This window comes from Trachinotus anak, unplaced genomic scaffold, assembly GCF_046630095.1.
Source record: "Trachinotus anak isolate AG129_WGS33_773 ecotype Australia unplaced genomic scaffold, CSIRO_AGI_Tana_v1 ptg000005l, whole genome shotgun sequence".
NCBI classification, from domain to species: domain Eukaryota; kingdom Metazoa; phylum Chordata; class Actinopteri; order Carangiformes; family Carangidae; genus Trachinotus; species Trachinotus anak.
The window spans coordinates 211060-231230 of NW_027273856.1; the positions used below are offsets into that span (position 1 = coordinate 211060).

The 20171-nt window shown below is 38.9% G+C and overlaps 1 protein-coding gene across 3 annotated transcripts in view; it reads right to left on the reverse strand.

Moving 5' to 3' along the window:
- The window catches only part of LOC139621272 (phospholipid-transporting ATPase ABCA1), a 166579-nt gene that overhangs the window by 72369 nt on the left and 74039 nt on the right, over positions 1 to 20171 (reverse strand). For all 3 annotated transcript variants that reach the window (XM_071477564.1, XM_071477566.1, XM_071477565.1), the window contains exons 29-34: positions 20030 to 20169; positions 16773 to 16900; positions 11741 to 11839; positions 10854 to 11043; positions 1937 to 2031; positions 1264 to 1369 (exon numbers count right to left, since the gene is read on the reverse strand). In XM_071477564.1, the coding sequence (XP_071333665.1) occupies positions 1264 to 1369; positions 1937 to 2031; positions 10854 to 11043; positions 11741 to 11839; positions 16773 to 16900; positions 20030 to 20169 (758 nt within the window). The remainder of the gene's footprint in view (positions 1 to 1263; positions 1370 to 1936; positions 2032 to 10853; positions 11044 to 11740; positions 11840 to 16772; positions 16901 to 20029; positions 20170 to 20171) is intronic.

Here is a 20171-nt window from a genome sequence, read left to right on the forward strand (position 1 = left end):
AATGACGGGCAAACTGCAGCCTTGACAGGAGAAAAGCAGTTTCTGAACATCTCCTTCAGTCACAAAAATAGTCTCAACATTCAGTGTTACAACACAGAAAAGTCACAATACTGATGGTGACTGATCTTTATGATTAACATAGGTTAAGTAAAGTAATGCTGGTCCTGTTTGAATTGAGCTTTGAACTTCATGGATTTCCCTTCACCATCAACATATCACAATGCCTCAAATGTAATAGCAATTGTTCTATAAAGATAATAATGTACATGGCAAAAACCAAACATAGTGTATCATCAAAGAACAATGTCTCGAGAATGTGGACAAGAAAAAACATTTTTACAGATGATGGAGACAAACCGAAAAGTCCAACAACAACTTGCGGTATATTAAATTAAAAAAAAAAATCTAAAGATTCAACATCTGTGCTAGGGACAAATCAATGTGCTGTGTTGCTTTGAGCTAAATGCTATCATGCTACCATTCATTTCATAGCAGGAAACATGAGCTACTGCCATGGACAATGGTGATGTCACTACTTTTTCTAGTATTTAGTCACCAACCATGATACTTAAAGTTATAATATCCACTCCAAGATGCCCTGTGTTTGCTGAGGAGCATCAGTGCAACTGCTTTACTCATTGTTTCTTTTAATCCACTTGTTCATTTGTTATAGAGAGGTGGACACCTCTGTGGATAATTCAGCTGGTTCATAAATTAGCAGTCAGTCAGTTAGATTAACCGTCTAAGCTCCCAACCCTTCCATGATGTAGCACTGACTTTAAATGTGAAACTGCTTTCAGTCCTTTTAACGGTTATATTCAGTGGGTCTGTTAATTTTAGAGAGGTGGAGACCTCTGCTGAGTTCCAGGTAAAAACCTCCTGAACCACTGACACTGAAGAAATCCAATGTCACCCAATGCCGTCTTTTGTTACTGTTTTGATTGAGAGATTCTTAGTAGCAGAAGTTATATACTGTGCATTTAACGAATTTAAATTCTGACCTGATTATGGCGTCGGTGGATTTAACAAATATGCCATTTACACATCAGCAAACTGGTGATTTGAGGAGGCTGTTTTTGTCCTTGGTTTTACACCTTTGTGTTGCAGATAAATAAGACTTCAGTGTGTATGCCTCTGGGCTATTTTCCAAGTGTACAGCTTTTGACCTTGCACAACAATATATGAATTTTCTACTCATGGAAAATATTCAAATATTTCTGTGCTATCATCAGGTTTGACTCTGTGAATGGCAATATTACATACTTGAAATGAACTGAGGAGGTCTTTGAGGTCCCTGAATGCAGCTTCGATCGCTCCCTCAGTCAGACGAACTTGGGAGTTGATCGCTCCAACAGAGATCCCCCCATACCTGAAGTAAGAGCATGTGAGAAATGCCAAGGATACACACACCCACACATTTTGACACACTCAAAGATACAGATGAGAACATAGAACAGGATTTACAGGAAATATGTACATATGAACAATATCTTCTGGAAACATAAGAAAACATTTACTTGAATATATCAAACTAATTCTTATCATTATTTTTTTCCACAATGACAGTTTGCTGTAAATGTTTTTATTGAGTAAAATGATAATGTTAATGGAAGCGTTTTAAAGACTGGCCCGGCAGGGTTTGTCAAAGCATGAAAACTGCAAAACATGTGGAGATGGAAATGGCAGCACAATGTGCAGGACTTTGTCCTTTTATTCATATTACTATCTGTTGACCTTCTAAAAGTGGAAGCGCCAACACTACAACAGCAGCACAGGTAGTAATTTAGCTCTTTGTGTCAAATGTCCCCATAAAAACAAACACAAAAAGCCCAGAGGAGGACAGTCACGAGACTCTGAAGTATGACTGTGATACTCTGATTCAAAAAGCCCTTTAATGCTACACCATATTCAAAAATACAAAACTGACACAACTCACCTTGTTTTACCCGAGTGCTCAAAAGTCTTGAGCAAGAAGTCTGTCATGTTCCGTCCAGTTAAATTCAGCAATGTGTCAGTAGTGTTCTGGATCCTCTGTTACAAAGAGGAAAAAAAACAGCTAAATAAACAATATTAGTTTGCCAGTTTTCATTTTGCTTTTATTGACCTTAAACTTAAACCTGAGTTAACTGTTTTCATGGCCACTTGAGGGAAGTAGAACAAGCTACAAATACTGACCTTATAAAGTTTAAATGGTAAATGTGTTTGCAAACCCTTGCTTATTTACACATCTAGCAGATACACTGCAATATAGAATTCATTTGTTTCAAAGTTACGTCCTACCACGTGATCAGTGTTAGCTCTGTTTTGGTTTCCTGAGAAAAAAAAGCATCTAAATGCACTTTGTTCACTAGACTGACTGCTAACTTTTCTGCTAACTGGTTTACAAGTTGGAGGTGTGCTCACACCTTCAAGCCAAAAGTAGGCCAGGTGCTGTGCCAAAAACAAAAAACTTGCACACTGCAGGGCTCCAATTTTCACTTATCCATTACACAAAAAAAAAGAAACAGTGACGTTTTGAGCACCCCTGCTCGCCGTTAGATAAAGATGCAATGGATGGTGTCTTCTTAAATCACATGATGAGGTCACATGGTTATAGTTTCTAATAGGAATTTGAAAAAGCATAAATAGCACATTCCATTCCATATGAATAATTATTCATCAGTAAGTCATCTATATAGAAAAACACTTGTATATTATCTATGTGCAAAAGACATATTAATCTAAGTAGAATATATCTGTACAAAAAATGCATCAAGAGGAAGACACTCAAACAGTAATTCCTAACCACTAGTTGGGCTAATAGGCTGTCATCAGGTCTGGAGATAACACAACAGGTTGCAGACCTTGAGACAAAAACAATGAGCTGCAGAGTCTTGTGAACAGAACCAGCTTTACTGGCCAAGTATGTTTGTGCATACAAGGAATTTGACCCCAGTTTCTGTTTATATTCAAGCCAACCACTTTCTGAAGCTGTAATTCTCTGTGAGTTCATCACCATGAGTAAAACTTTCATATTTTTCATAATCAAGTCATCCATTGTTAATACAAAATAATTGATAAAAACAGTTTTAAGTTAAGATGCTGAAAGGTTAATCTTGGGAGACACAACTTTAATGCAAATGAGGTGTAGCACTTTTTCCTTTACTTTCAGAAGAATATTAAACTTGCATGTAGCATTTAAATGTGTAGTGCAGCATTAGAAGCACGAAGGCTGACCACAGACTCCAGCAGGTGCAACTGCCCAGTCACCCGTGAAAACTCATCCGGTCGATGCAATATCAACAAAACTTAAGAGCTAGAATTTTGCAGGTGATATCTGTTCACAGCACCATGGAACATATTCTCTCAACCCCTATCATAATAGTCAATTAAGCTTGGCTATGGGAAGCCTGGCTGAAATCTAGACCCCCGCCAAAGCTGCACAAGCTGTGTCTAATGTCAAAGACCCTAATTAGATGCCCTTCTCTGGATAAATGGGTACATTCAAACATCCAATTAAGAGAGGGTGCGACACACTGGCATGAATACACTCCACAATGTGTAGACTGATACTTCCCAGTTCACACACACACGCTGATACCAAGCTGCTGCAGCCCTGCTTATTTAGTGAGGTAACACTAAGCTAATTAGCAGAGTGATCCTTGATAAAACGCAATTGAGACCCCCGACTGCAATGCAATTTACCAACGTACCCCATAGTTACACTGGTTATCTATCCTTGTGTACAAACAGACTAATGTGAAAGCTGTGGGTACACATGGTGTGTTGAATTATCAGTTGCTCCTGTGTGTCAGCTAACTTTGTGTTTATATAGTAAAGAAGGGCATGTACAAGTATCAGGGGGAAAAAAAAAGCATCTTTGCAATTCCTGGGTCCAAAACTCACTTTAGAGATGTACTACTCTTTGTTTGGGGTTTACCGTATATGACAGTGCTGGTCCATGAGGTATAGAAGTAGCTGTAAAGAGAAGAGGAAATGAGTATACATTAAGGTAAAACAAGGAGGAGAAGAATGAAGAGAAATTAATAGTGAGATTAACAAAGACAAAAAGGACAAGAAAACAGAGCAGGAGGAGTGAGAAGAGGATAGAAACATAAGTTAAAAATTGGAAAAGAGAGCAGAGGAGAAGAGAGGAGAAGAGAAGGAGGAAGACTGGAGTCATAAAGCAAAGAACAAACAGAAGGAGAAAGCAGAGGAAGAGGAGGACCCATCTGGCTTATGAATCAGCGATAAGGAGGACGAACGGCACAGCAACCTTGGCTTATCTCTGAACAAACATGCTTCTCTTTCGAAAAGCCACAGGAACTTGGAAACAAACAAAACCAAAAATAAGAGCTTGTACACTGCTGTGTGTGCAATGCGTTTATACCCAAGCACACAGTCAGTGTGGGTCTAATTATTTTGGCTTTGGTCCATATCCCCCATCAAAAAAGACTGAAATGGGAACATTATGTGATTGTGCAATACCAAGGCCTGCATCTCTTGTTCATTACCTGGGAACAGCTTCAGTGTGCTTGACATTCTGTTTGACATCAGCTCTCCACCACACAGTGGTAGCTTGATAGCTGAGGAAGCAAGGAGTGGTGAGGGAAATGTAAACTAAGGAGTAATCAAATCTGGTGAATGAGCTGGCATATTCGAGCGCTGGAGAGATAAGAGACTGTGCTGTGTTTATATCGTGCTGTAGCTCCAAGGTAAAATTCACATTTTATCTTGTGCGCACAAAGAAAAACAATTTCAGGAAAGCAGACGTGTTAAGGTGTGCGGTTACTCCTGTTCTGACTTTTTCAAGTGATGATCAGGTTAATTGTGTTTTCTGCATGTGTTAAGTTGCTTTGAAATTCTTCAACACATGATGTGTTGGTATTGGAAGTGACAGGTGCTCTATTGTGCAATTGTGCATCACCATGTGTATTTCAGGGGCCGCTCTTCACTTCAGCGAATTCGATTGTGTTTTGTGATTATGTCCAACATGATCACATCACAACAATCATAAAGAACACCATTAGATAATAACTGGAGTGGTGTGTAAAGCACTTGCTGGGTTACCAACAACCATTTACTAACAGCAACAAAAAGCGGCTCAGGCTATTCTGTTCCACATCACCACAGACTGAGACACATACATCAACGCCTGATGACAGATTTTCATCCAGTCCAGTTCTTTTATGTTTAACCACAACAAAGGGAAACCGCTGACTCATCCACCACTTGCCTCACCTCACAAGCCAGTGACCTTTCTGCTTTTGTTTTCGAGCGTCTCCTGCCTTCTGCTGAGAGGGTGGCCCTGGACAGGTCGTTTTACACTAAAATGGATCTGCGGGTGTTGGGAGTCAAAGTGACAAATCAACAAAGCCCAGCGGAGAAAGGATGTGTCAGACTGTTGTGTTCGCCAGGTTGAGTATGGACTGGTGGGGTTTGGAGCTGGTCTGTGCTTTGCTGGATTTGTTCATTGCCAACAGCTGTTGTCTGAGAGAAAACAGACAACGTCGGCATGGCATGAATGAATGATCCCATTAGATAGTAATAATATGTCAGTTCTTCAGATTTTATGTTCTGAATCTCAACACAGACATGAGCATAAAACAGTTTTATGCAGCATTATATATTCATTGCTTTCTTTTCTAACAGTGCAACAAATACAAGCTGAAGTAGATAATGGTAGTTGTATTTTACATGCAGAACTCCTTTTTCCTACACAAATGGTAAGCCATGCCCAACTTCAATAGCGTGATAGATGAGGCCAATGAGAGTAATTTGCAAGCAAGCTGTAGTTAGGACAGTCTCCAAATGATAAAGACATCAATCGTAATACGATGAACGTGGCGGCTTTCTCAATTCCTCTGCACGCATGATGGCCTATTCATCTATGAAGGTTAAATATCACTAGTGAACGAGAGTCAATACCACAGAATTGATAATGGACTTACTTTTGCCTGCCATTTCCATGGAAACAATGATTTCACACCACCTCCTGTTGTGCTGTGTCCATGTTTTTTTTCTCTCTCTCTCTCGTCTTTTCTATAGTTTCTCAAGGGCATATTCGAAGGATGGGCGGGATAAAAGATAAAAAAGAAAACTAGCGTGAAGCTGGTACACTTTGTCATGATTTATTAAACAGGGGAGGCTTTCAGGTCAAAGGGAATACATCCCCACAATGTGCTCTGCTTCTGTGGGTGGTCTCTGCCTTGTCCTTTTTAAATTATTAATATATGGCCAACCCTGCGCTGGACCACAGTCTGCAGGTAACCAACCCAGCACTGATTACAAATGCATATGTTCCCAAGCACATGGACATACATACGAACAGTAAAAGTGCACATGTGTGTTAAGCAGTATGACATATTCATTTATTCATATGTGTCACAATATTTCTCCTTCCTCAGCACAAGCAACAATTCTCTCAATCTGCAAAAATAATACTGTTCAGACTCCATACTGTGTATCTGAGCATGACAGCCATACCATATAACACTATATACAGAGTGTTTCTATCTCAACCTTATGCACTGCACTACATTTCAAATTGTAAACCATGTGTTATGATCCACTGGTGGATTGCAGTTAACAGCAGGGAGGCAAGGAAGGTTGGAAAACGAAGTGTAGAGGGTTATAGGTTAAGAAAAGTAGGCTAGACTGCTGGTGCAGAAGGGTCTTTTCACTAATAATGAAAAAGGACTGTGGTCAACTGCTTTATCTCAAAATCACACTGTATTTCAGCATCTTCCTACCACATGAACTCGCACACTGAGGTCTAAATGTGGTGTAAATCTTTCAAGATTTCAGATGATGAAATAAAAAGGTCACAAAGCTCACAGGTTTACTATGTTACAAAAACTGACCTTTGCCTGCGCAATAAATAAAGTGCTGCTTTATGTAAAAAAGATGGTGATGAACAGAGGAAAGAGACTGTTAACAGCATGTGTGTTGCATATAAATGTTCTCATCTCCTCACTTGTCTTCTGCTATATTCTCCTCTTGTAGCAGCTTCTTATCCTAATTTAAAAGTTCCTTAAGCCACAGAGGGAGATGACTGGCAATGATCTTGTTGCATGATAATAACTCAATGTCCTCAAGGTTGTTTCCATGCTAAATGAGAGTCCATTTAACATCCCTTTACAGGATCTGGACTGGAACAAAATAAGATGTTGTGAATAAAGGAGAAATGATGCAAGTGAATGTAACAGGATGCAGGCAAGAATCGGCCTTTGTAAATGGTCTTTTTACTAAGGCTAAGTGAACTAAAAGTACCAGTCACTTACAGCATGACACAATAAAGTGGAAATCCAGTAAAGTAGCAAAGTAGTAGCAATTCATAAAATAAGAGAAAAAGAATCAGGCTGAGAAGCACCTAAAATGAAAAAAATAGTATGGCTGCTTAAAGTGGAAGAAGAAAGAGAAGGAAAAGAGCAAAATAAAGAAGAGTGTTGGAAAGGAAGACCTTGATGGCCTAGCAGGGAACCAAGGAAGATACAAAGATACAAGTAGCACCTCAGTAAATGGGGGACTCCTTGACAGTGCTGTCATAAGCTAGGACCGAATGTCAGGGAAAGGAAAAGGTTACACAAAGGGCACTTCTCTTGTTTGACTGTCTCGACAATCATCCTATAACATGATACCTGGACAGTTGCTGCTTTAAAGTGGCCCTGAATAGCCTTGTCACAGGAAGGAGTGCACAGCAAGATTCACACAAGTTCAACGAGGCATTACAGATCTGTGGCGGGTGTGAAATGGCACATTACAAAGTGTGGCACTGTATATAGGGGAGGCATAAGGGATTGTGAGGAAAATAAAGGAGTGACAGATGAGCTCAGCAGTTTCATTCCGTGTCATTTCATGTCCTGCTTGTTGGAAGTCACGAGCTCTGCAGAGTCCACTTTTTAACTGTTTTTTTAATGTCTCATTTGTCCTTCTGAGATGACAAGGATGTCAGATATTGAAGGGGAAAATACCATGGCAATTATGAGACAAGATCATTTTAGATATATCTGTATTTTTTTAACTGGTACAGAATATTTCTATTTAACACTTCCTCACTTCCCTGAAAAACTGAAGCTGAAAGAAGCTTCACAACTTCATCAGAATCAGAATCAGAATCAGTTTTATTGCCAAGTATGTTTCCACATACAAGGAATTTGTTTTGGTGATTGGTGCAATTGGAGGTTCTTGGAGGTTCTTGTAAACAACAGGTTTACACAGTTTTAGTTTCTACCTGTATGTGGGAATCAGGTGGACCATGACATGGTCAGAGTGGCCCAGTGCAGCCCGCATAACTGCTTTTGCAAATTCAACTTACAATGACTGTTTAAAATTATATCATAGACTTGACATAAACTTGTAAATTTTCAACCACATTGAAGCAAAACTTTGTAACTGTACAATCACATTCCCCCACAACGTTTTTTTTTTTTTCACTGTATGGCACTTTAATTCGATATAATAGCATTTTGACTCCAAAAATCCCAAAGTAACTTGTGTTCTTTAAAAAATATATTCACTGAAATTCTCACAAATCCTTAATTTGAATTGTTGTGTTGAATGGGAGTAACATAAAGCTTCAGTTTTCTCAAACAGTGTCACAAGAAAGTCAAAACTACTAACTCTAACTGAAGTTATTGGATCAGTGTGGAATTTATAAATATTACACATTACTATAATATTTTTTATTATTTTCAACCAAAGTTCAGGTGTGTGAGTATGTTGTTTGTTTCATGTGCAAATGAGAACTGATGCAAAGACTTTTATTAGTTTTAGTGCGTAATCTAGTTTCTAAAGCAGCTCCTGCTGAAATGAGTGAGAAGCTAACACAGTGAGGGACAGGCTGCAATCTAAAGCTCCTCTCTACAGAATGCAGCTGTGCATTAAGGTTTTTAAATTATATTACCAGTACATTGTGTTTCATCATGTCATCATAATGGTAGTTCTGAAGCAGATGTATTAGTCTGTGCTGATGATGACTACTGAATTTACAATTGTCCTACTGCAATTGTTCTATTTTGAGTAAATCACTGTAATGGGAGATTTGTAGAATGTTTTTTACTAAAAATCATCAATGTTAATGTTCAAATATATATAATTATATTCAAATATAAGTATACTTAATCAAGAACTTGTGAAAGAAGGAATGTAGGTACAAAGCTAGTGGGACTCAGCCTTGATGAAAAGATTTTGAACTAATGAAGATCCAACATGAAGACACATTTTGTTATATATGAACCATTCAACATGTCTACACCATCACACACTAATTCTCATATTTAGTTAGCTTTACACAGACCTGCACACAAAGGATTTACTGCCTTCCCACTTCTGCAATCCAGTCATACCAAGACTGCCCTCCTTTCCACCAACTGGTCTGTGTGAGTCATCACCTCAATTCCCCAAATGATTTTTGAGTGAAGTTTGAAAGTTCTTGAAATGACTAGCAGAAATGCTATTGCTATCAGTGCTATGGCAAAGACATCTGTTGTGATGTAGAAACTGCTGCCAAACAACAGTTTGTCTGGAGCACTATTGAATGTGAATAGAAAGCTGTCCAACCTGCACCGTGACCAGCCATGTTCACCCGCAGCATTTTTCAAAGCACACAACCTGTATCTGCTGCCGGTCTTGCAAGATCATCCAACACAGATCACTTGTCTGTATGAACATGAAGATGGAATTACAAAGTTGTAAGTCAGCTAGCTTGTAAAAGCAACGCTGTTCTGCAGCCAAATTTCAGGATTCCTTTGCTCTTTTTTTCTCACTCCATTTGAGGTAAACTACCACAAACAAATTCTCAACCATCATATGACTCCAAGAGTAAGAAAGTACTGGCAGATTTAGGGTGGGGTGAAGAAAGTGACACTGAAATTCAAATCTTTTAAAATGCGGACACATGCACAAAGCACAAGGGAACAGAAGAAGCCTAATAAAATGACATTGTAGTGGAGGAGACAAGTTCTTGTCTTTTCTCTCCCAAGCTTAAATTTCTCATCATCATTGGAAGACAAGAGTGCAAACCATGAAGCTCCACATGAGAAACTACTTTCTCTCTGTATAGTGACTGGTTCAGTCAGCAGGCATCATTCCAGGCCTGGATCAAGCCTCTTTAGGTCAGACCATGCAACATTTGCCCTCACTACATTTGGCCATGTATATTGTTAAAGTAATGGTCAATAAAGGATTGGTACTGGTTTATGCAGGATAAGCCTCCTTGGACTCGAGATGTGAGCAGAAAAGTCTGAGCTGCTGGAACTACATGTCCTAAAGGATGCTACAGGGTGGAAGGTTGGCATATATCTAAAAAGAGTAAAAAGACACAGTATAGTTATAATTTAATTGAATTTTTTGCTGGTATGGGGAACAGGCTGAATCACTGGCAAAGGCCAATTCAGTGCATTTTCAGTGGAATCAATTTTGGTCCTGCTTTCATGAATGCACGCTGGTTCACAAAAGGGACACAGCATAAAAGGCTGATTTACATTTTGCAATGCAATGCAAATTCCTTGTTAGAAAGTACCTTTACATTTTCAAATCAAAATGATGCTGACTGGGACTTTCAGACTGTAAGCCAAAAGCTTCCATGATAAGCATTTTTATTGTACTGTTGTGTCACTGATTTATTTTTTTTTTTTTTACATTTAGACCATTCCACACTCTTCCTGCAGTTTATCCCTCTGTGGCACACACGAGTGAGTGGACGGATTTTAGCAAAGAGCAGCGCAGCGAGCCAGGAGCTGCAGCCCTGGTTCAGGCAGGGTTTCACTGTCTTGCTCAAGGGACCTCAGACAGGGACTGAAACAGCAGCTATTCACACTTCAGACCCCCCCCGCCACCAGCAGAGAGCACAAGCTCCAGTTTAAGAGACTAACCTGAGGTGGAGGGAGTCCTCCTGCACCAGGTGGACAGTCAGGTAACATGATCGTCCGTTTAGGCGTGCTGCACTGACAGGACGGGGAGGGGTTAGACATGCTCCAGTTTCCGTTGAGGAAGATGTCGGTGACTGACTGATCTACAGATGGAGTGAACCAATCAGATCCACCAGAGGAACATGGTAACTTCCTGCAGGAGAACAATGAGAGAAATATGAATATTTCATTGTTAACAATTATTTCCTGCCACCCACATTAATCATCATATGCATAATATTCTCTATTATCTTAACAACAATTGTAACTGGGATATCACACAGTATGTCATGGATTTTTTTTTTTTAACACACCTGATATAAACAACATGATCACAAGTAATACATTTTTAGAGACTGCTGGCTAATACCTCTAAATTAAAAGATGAAACACAGTCATTCTCTCACCACATTTATGATGCAGAAGAATTTGTGAACTACGTGTGCCCCAAGCTCAGTAATAATTCCATTTCATTCTTAGGTTTAAAAATGGCATTCATTATTCAACTTATTCTGATCACGATGATCTGGAGAGCGTGTGAAACGCTAATCATTTATTGATCAAATTTGTTCTTAGAAATTGGCTTCCGAAATCATGCAGAGCTGCTCTCCTTCCTAATGCTGTGGGTTTTTTTTTTTTTTTTTTAAACAGCTTGTTCTGTTTCTGCAGCAGGATTTCTTGAACCAGACACAGCCACATGCTAAGACATGCCTCTGACATGTGCACAGGTGTGTGATTAGTTGTCCACATAGACAGCTTGCAATGTTTAACACTTAATAAGTACCACTTGGTATGAATACACACTAGGGGACTATTATTTTGGCTGATTTCTTGTTTACGCTACCACTTACGCTATAGGGTTTCCATCCATACAGCGGGTCCCAAAGCCGGGGTTGTTCACCAATGTTTCCACCACCTGAGACACCTCCACATTATCTGGCCGGTCATTGCTGCATATATTGGAAATATAATTAATGTAAATACATATGCAAACATTTGAATTATATCCCATAGTAGACACATATCTCTAATCCATAAGCATCAGCCAATCTGTCATAAAGTAAATATAATTGGTTATGACACAAGCACAAAGGTGCCACATAGGACAACTACTAATAATCTATTGAAGGAGGCGGAATCTCAAAGATACCCTGGTACAAAGGTCCTGACAAAACCTCTTCCAAATGTAAAGGATGTGCTCAATGCAATGATAAGATCAAGGGTAACTATTTCACTTATCCTCGGGAAAAAGTACTTTATCAAAGATGACATCACATGTTCTACTTCGTTCATTATCTACATGATGAAATGTCCCTGTGGGTAATCCTTTGTTGGAAAAACAACACATTCACTAAAACAGAGAAAAAGTAAAGACAAAAGCTCAGTCAGGAGTTATATAATTATAGAGATGACCCAATCACAGGACCTTTTATTGATTTTTAACATGACATCTCATCATTTAGGTTCCAGGGCATTGAAAATGTGACTTTACCTGACAGAGGTGGTAACATTAATGAAATTCTCAATAAAAGAGAAGTATACTGGATATTCATTTTGCAAACATTATCCACTAAAGGACTGAATGAGAGATTCCATGGCAAGTAATGCTCCAAGAAATCTATCCATGGCGTGTGGAAGATACCAATAGACCACTGATAACATACTTTGGATGACTCATGGAAGATGCAAAGCCAATGTTTTCATTCGACAGATTGTAATTTTTGTAAATAATCTTGTAAATAGATGTAACTATATACTGGGATGTCTTGCTTCTTTTTGGTGTATTTATATACATATGTAAAGTGTGGAATATAAAATAACATGACTGGCTTATTAAAAGTGATTGCTTCAAGGACAGCGAGAATTAGCCTTCTGCACTAGATAACAACCAAGCTGATTTACACCATAATAACCATCCAGACATTCAAAATTACTAATCCGAGTCTTGGTGGTTATGACCAATGATGAGCTGAGACTGACTCCACTCTGTGGGAGAGCACCAGAGTCTATCTTCAAAAGCTGAATCGATTTACAGAATGACTTTTCCAGCCTGAAGTAAATTCATATTTACAACCAGATATCCTTAAGGTTATGTGCTGTGTCAAGATTCACATAGAAAACACTGCCACAGTCAATAACTACTGAGATCACTGTACAGTTAAGCAGAGTGGGTTGTGTCTAATTCTTGAACTCTAATCTTGGTGTGAATGATTTCACATCATGCAGCAGATTATTAGAGGCTGTGAAATTCAGTCAGTGACATACTGCTACCCAGAAGAATACTCTCAGTGGAGTTTGTGATAAATAACACTTACACAGTAATTCTACTGAATCAACTAGTCTGAGTGACAAAATCTCTGAAATCTGCCATCTTGTTTGGAATACAATGGACTATCACAGTTAGTTAGGACTTTACAAGTCTTCTAATCTATCACCCGTCACAACTGATTAAGATTTCACAAGTTGTCTAATCTGTCTTCCATACTGGCCAAGCACAGGAGTTTAGATGGTCATTAATCTTAAACATATCTTGACTTCCAAGACGGCCCAAAAGGAAATGAGAAATTTGTACTGGGGGATCTGATGTGGTGCATTTCAAGTAAATACTCAATAGCAATGCTGCATACCACTGGAGTTAGCTTAATCAACAGTGAGAGAAAAATCATTGCGTTTACCAACCGTTTTCTTTGGCCCTAGAGTCAAAACATGAATTCCCAAAACAACACTGAGTGTAAAAACCACTGGCTGGTGTGATGTGTACTTTTTTTTGTATGGCTGGAGCACAGCTCTGCCCTGAGTTGTATTCTTGTGCAAGCACGTACTGATATGAGCCTGTTCAAGATTCTGTGTACAGTACAGACTCTTCACAGCCTTTCATCATTATCTGAGTGTCCTGTACATATCTAAGCCCTGAGTCTCAGTTAAACAATCTTCCCTTTCCAATTTCCTCCTCATTACTAACCACACACACTCTGCCCTTTATCTCACGGGTGCTGTGGGAGTTAAAATACAGTGTTTCATATAGACAATCGTGATGGCTTTCTGCCAACAGTGGCCATAGCCCAGCCAACCATTTGGATTAATTCAGTGTTCATTGTCTCATTTAGAGGCGTCTCCATGAAGGTCATGCGGTCATTTTCTTGGCCACCAGTGAGTGCAATTCAAGTGGTCTGATTGTAAAAATGGATTATGTGCAGCCATCTGTTTTGCAATTAACAATGGCTGGGTTACCACGTTATTCAAGATAATAAAACTAGTGGATAGTTCCAAAATGAAGACTTGTGCATATATGCAGAAGAAGTGGAACTAATGAATAGTTCATCTAGTCAAAATGAAACATCCTTGACATATGACAGGAGAATCAAATGTAGGCTACATAATAATATGGGACTAATAAGAAAAACTGTGAAACCGAACAGTGTGTTCTCGATATGTTATTTTCCAAATATCACCTTCCATATCTTAATTTCTCAGCTTTTTCTTAAAAAAAAAAAAAAAAATCAACTAATCAAAAGTAAAAGGGTGTATTATACACTAGAGAGCAGAGTCCAAAACCCCCTGAATTTCTAAATTAGATCAATCATTATCTTTAATCACCCTAAGCTAAAAGGGATCATTGGCATTTATGAGGTATATAGTACAACAATGCTCCTCTGAATGGACTGGATGTATGAAAAGGGATGAAAAGGCACACTGCTTTTAATCACACAGTCATCACCAGGTAGGGTGCTTTAAAGTCACTCAAGAGAAGGCAATATTTAGTAATTGGCCAAAGGAGAATGTCATAAAAATTAAGAACTCTCTAGTTTGAAAATGTATCACACAAGAATAGCTCCCAAGGAAACTGAATGTGCAGTTCATGTTTAGAATATGAGGCAATGTGACAAAGTCTGTTGAAGAGTTGGCTCTGAAATCCCACAAATAAATTGCAAAGGAGAATTTCTCACAGTATCATATCTTGTCATTCTTTCGAAAACACCTGGTGAATTTGTACCACAACAATTAATTTATATTCAATGGATGACAGCATGGATGTCCCTACATAATATCTTTGTGTCTGCGTTGGTTGTTAGTGTGTCACTAGGTGGTAGCATAATTGTTCAGAGTTTTTGGCTGTGTGGCTAGATGCTGGTTGCTAAAAGTTCGACAATCCATGTACACTATGCAGTGGTCACAGCAGAGACTGTGACAGACAGACTGGGTTTGAATGTTTGAGCACCATAGACAGAGGCAGAGGTACTAGGTTTTAATGTTTCAGCACTATGGACAGAGACACACTATCCTGAATGTTTGCACCAAAGATAGAAGCACACTAGTTTGACAGTTTCAGTACCATGGACAGAGACAGACTACGCTGAACATTGCGGCATTGTGGACAGAGACAGACTGTTTTGACCGCATTAACACCATAGACATTGATAGACTACTTTAAATATTTCAGCACCATAGACAGAGAGTGGCACAGAAGGGTTGAATTTGTATGTTTCAGTACTGAGGGTTAGGGTTAGGGTTAGTGTTTCAGTACTGAGGGAAGAGATGAAGAATTGCATTTAAATGTTTCAGTTTCAGTAATTTGGCAAAAATTGTGTAAATGAAGAATGAAAATTGTTGGCATGAGAAAAGCTTGTTCACTGAATTATTGCTCCAAGTGTAGTGAATAATTCTATTGTAAAACTAAGTACAACATTACCAATATTTATCACCATACAAAAGGCAAGAGAACTGGGATAACATTATTAATCAAAGTTTGTAGTCTCTGTGGACCAGAATACGTAGTATCTATTAGATCCTGTCAAATAAAAGTGTCTTAAATATGTCAACAAATACAAGAGGTGTTGCATGTCACTCTGACAAAGAGCTAAGATTCTATATTAAATGAACAAGTTTCATGTGAGGCTACAGTTAATTGTGTTTTGACATCTTTAGAGTGAATTCCTGCAAAGTGCTGACAGGGGAAATGAAATACCTGCAAGTTCAATAAACACCGACAGCTTCATGTCACAAGAACAGCCAGTGTCAAGATTAGTATGATGGTTTGCACCGATGCTGAAAGCCATGATGCATATTAGAACACATTTGGCATTTTTACAGCACTTTTGTTGTTCCAGAGAAGGACAAATCATGTTGCAGCAACTTTGAGCTTACTGGAGTAAATATGTAAAATCATACAATAAAGACTGGAGAATAAAGTCAATGTACACATATAGCAATATATATTCTGTCTTAGTTGTTTATTATTAAGAGCTATACTTGATAAGGTTTCTTTCAAAAACTGTGTGTTGTTTTTTATGTTATGGATCTACATCCTCTGCAGTAAGTCAAGTTTATTGTAAGTGGGTGCTGAAGTCCACTACAGCTGTGCCTTGTCACCAATTATGTCTGTGATTCTCAATGACAGAATATCAAGCTGCAGCCAAGGAAAGAACAGTGTCCAGATTGATGACCTCAGCAACGGAAAAATCTCTTGGCAATCAAACACCATAAGCAGTACTGTGACATCCTTTTCCTTTGATTTCCTGTCACTGAAGTGACAAACTTTCTTGCAGGGTTGAAGTTTATTGTTCATTTACTCAGCTATGTTCACAACAATAACTACCCAGTTCTTCTTTAAATTATTCACACTCTCTCTGCCTCTGATAACAGTAAAGGATTCTCCCCTGGAAAACTGTTGTTGCTTCTGCTTGGTAGCAACAAGCAGAGAATGTAACAGCCAAAAGTTTCGACCTGGGTATGAGCTTAACACTGTAAATATTGTATTATATCCATCACCATTAGAGTAGATATTAAACTTAAGCACTGAAATCTCAATGAAAACTTGAGCTGAATTGTTATTAATTTCACAAGCCTGACATCACATTTAATTCTATATCATCACATGGTTACCTGTAAAATGTGCTCTGAGGTAGACCATACATCCAGGGCTGCAGCTCCAGACTGGGATATTCAGTGAATGGTGGGAGGATGAGTGAGAAGATCAGAGACAGGCACACGAAAACAGCGGGCAAGACCACCTGGGAGGACAGTAACAAGTTTTTAGTCAAAATATCTCATTAAAGTATCACTGCTCTGCTTAAGACATTTATCCTGCTACAACTGAAAACGTCTTTGACATTACAGAGTGAAATGTTACAGGCATCAATAAAAGTCCAAGCTGCAATGTGACAAACCAAAAAAAATTTACGATTTTAGTATTTTCAACTGCACTTTAAAGGCGCATTTTCAGACACTAGGGCTAAACAGATTAATTAAGGAACCTAAAATCTACATTCAATCATAGACCTATTATTTTAACTGCAATTACTGCTGGCCCCCTTTTAACTAAAAGAAACACTATGTGGTCTGCACAGGTTGTCAGCACAGGTGATACAGATGCATGTTTGTGTGTAAAGCATGAAAGGACAAGATTCAGTGCGAGATCAATTTCATCACTCCCCTCCCCGAGTCCCCTTATTGTCATTACGTGCTACAAAATGACTGATGCAATCAACAATAAAGCAGGACCACTGTGATAATGTGTGCACATTAATATGCTCCCCACCAACTTGTTTGGGCTCTTCTGCATGCTTTATGAGTTTGATTAAACACTTCCAACACTGACACCACCATCTGGCCACTCAGATATAATTAGTTTCTTGCTATTCTCTTGTCTTTTGTGTTATTTTTTTAAAACCAGACACTGCCACACTTCCCTTATCCTCCCCACCCCACTCCACCATCCAATCCTCTTTTCTCCGTTATGTAATTCTCTTTTCATTTCATTGTTAGAACTGACAAAAAGGTCAGTGGGAAAAAAAATGCAAGATATCTTTAATGTTTAATCACTCGTAGGTTGGAACGCACCCTGCAGCTAGGGAGAGGTTTGCGTACACTTGATTAATTGCAGGGCATGCAATTTGCCAGGCCAATTCAAGATGCCACAATTGAAAATCCTAAATTTACTGCATGGCCATGGAAATGTGCTTGGAAGAAAGATAAAGAGCAGAAATGAGACCGAAAAGCTTAATGACAGACAGCAAAAGAAAGAACTATTCTTTTTTTTTTGCTGCACACACTCTCTCTCTCTACAGTAATTGCAGGTGACAGCTGGTACTTCTTCCATTGAGAGAGATCTGCAAAAAAACGGGGAGAAGTCATTATGCTCACAAAGCCAAAGCACTCCCATGAACAATGCATGAGTTTATGGCGTTCTCAAGTTTAGCGGGGATTTAAAGAAGGGGACGGGATTATATGCAAAATGGGTATAAACAACAAAACACGATTAAGATGAGTTTTATCTTCTGCAAAGTCAAGCACCTCATTAAATTGAGTTTGTTTCTTCAACAAACGTCTCTGGCTTTTCAGTTGCGTTTGTGAATAATAGCTTTATTGCTGCAGCTTGTGTTAAAGTGGATAATAGCAACACCTTAAATATTTTTTACTTATGTGTTAATGTGTTTTTTTCTTTACACAACTTTCAGACAAAATATTCACAGTCAGTGAAACTATTGTTATCTCCAGTGGAGACATTATATCCACAGTAAACAGTAAAAAAAATGAATACATAAACTTAAATACAAAGGAACATTTCATGAGCCATGATGTAGTGACAATTAGATACAAAAACAGATTCTGAATTAAAAACTGTATATCATCTACTGTTTAACAGCAAGGTTCTGGTGCTTGAAAAGCATGTTGTAGTAAGTTCACTGTGAACCCGTCAACTCATCCACCACCACATAACCAATAGCTGCTTCTCCCTGATTCTGACATTGCCAAGACTCGCCTGTCCCCAACTTTCATCCCCATAAATCACTCCTTTTGTGTTACACGCCATAATCTCTTTTATATTCCTCTAACCACTTGTATTCGAGGAGATTACCTCACCACACAATCATATCTGCTGACAATGGGAGCTGTTGACATGATGGGGGGCAAAGAAAACCTTTAGCCAAATGAATAAAGAGGAAGAGAGGAAGAGGTAGGAGGTGTGCCCTTGCAGACAATGTGCACCCTTGTAAGTACACACGCGCACTCTTATCCTTCCATCCTGCTCTGCGTCCCCACTAAAGAGGGACGTCCAAGATTGACAGTGACTAATGGGGATTGGTACTGCAGCAAATTACAAAAACAGCCCATACAGCTCACAAAGGTGAATCACTGCTCACTCACACACACACACACACACACACAGCAGTATAGACTGGATGAGCTGCAGTTCAGCCATTTTCAGTAATGATTATTTCAGCATCACGGCAGCTGTCATAACTGATGGCATTACAATATATTTACATACACTGTGACTGTCAACACAATTTAAGTCAGAACACATTTTTTCAAACTTGGAGAAAAAAAAAAAAACTACTTAAGTTCCTTGAAATTGCTACTTACCCAAATTAGTTTTGACTTGTTTAAATTATGTCTGTTTATTGGGTTTGACTTTTAAAATTATGTTTATGCGGACCAAAATAATATAGACGTACACGTAATGGGCTAATAGCAGTCTGTCATCTCTGTAATTGTTATGCGATCACTTTTAATACATAGCTAATGAAAACACATGATTAGCACACAGTAAAATGAAGGAAAATTTAATCGTGGGTGTCACTTTGCCTTTCTGGTGCCAATCACAGCAATCAGGTAAAACTGATGCTCCTCTAACTGAAAACACCAATAATTGACACACTTTACACACAAATGTACAAAGGAGCGACTGAAAAACTTCTGCTCGCTGACTGACACATCTCTGCTCACACAAAGTGATTGATGGAGAGAGCAAAATCCTCAACAATCACGTCATCTCGGCCTCAGCCTTGTTTGTCCTCAATTCTTTGGTATAACACATGATTATTGTATGTGCAGTTTATTGACAACATGTTACATCAGCCTGGCAGCTGCTCTTCACGTTTTTCTAACCCTTGGCTTTCAACTGACTTCTGCGTCAATTTATTTTCCAACAAGTTAAATTCCCCCAACTCCTGACTCCATCAAGATGGATGATGTGACTTTTCCCTCCAGATCTGAAATTAGCTTACTCTATCACATATGTCATTAACTGATTTTGAAAGCCAACATGTATTTCATACAATCCTACCTTGATCCTCCCATGCACCCCTCCTAGTGTAACCCTTCAATTCATCAATATGACAGACTGAGGCCATTACCTGGGCAATGAGTCCCTTGCGGCTCCTCCGGGCGTGGTGGAAGCGCTTGATAAAGAGCGCCAGGAACTGCCTCCTGATCAGCTCCCACCCGGTGATGACCGTGGATCCCCTCCCCCTGACACTGGTGTTCCTCTTTAAGTCT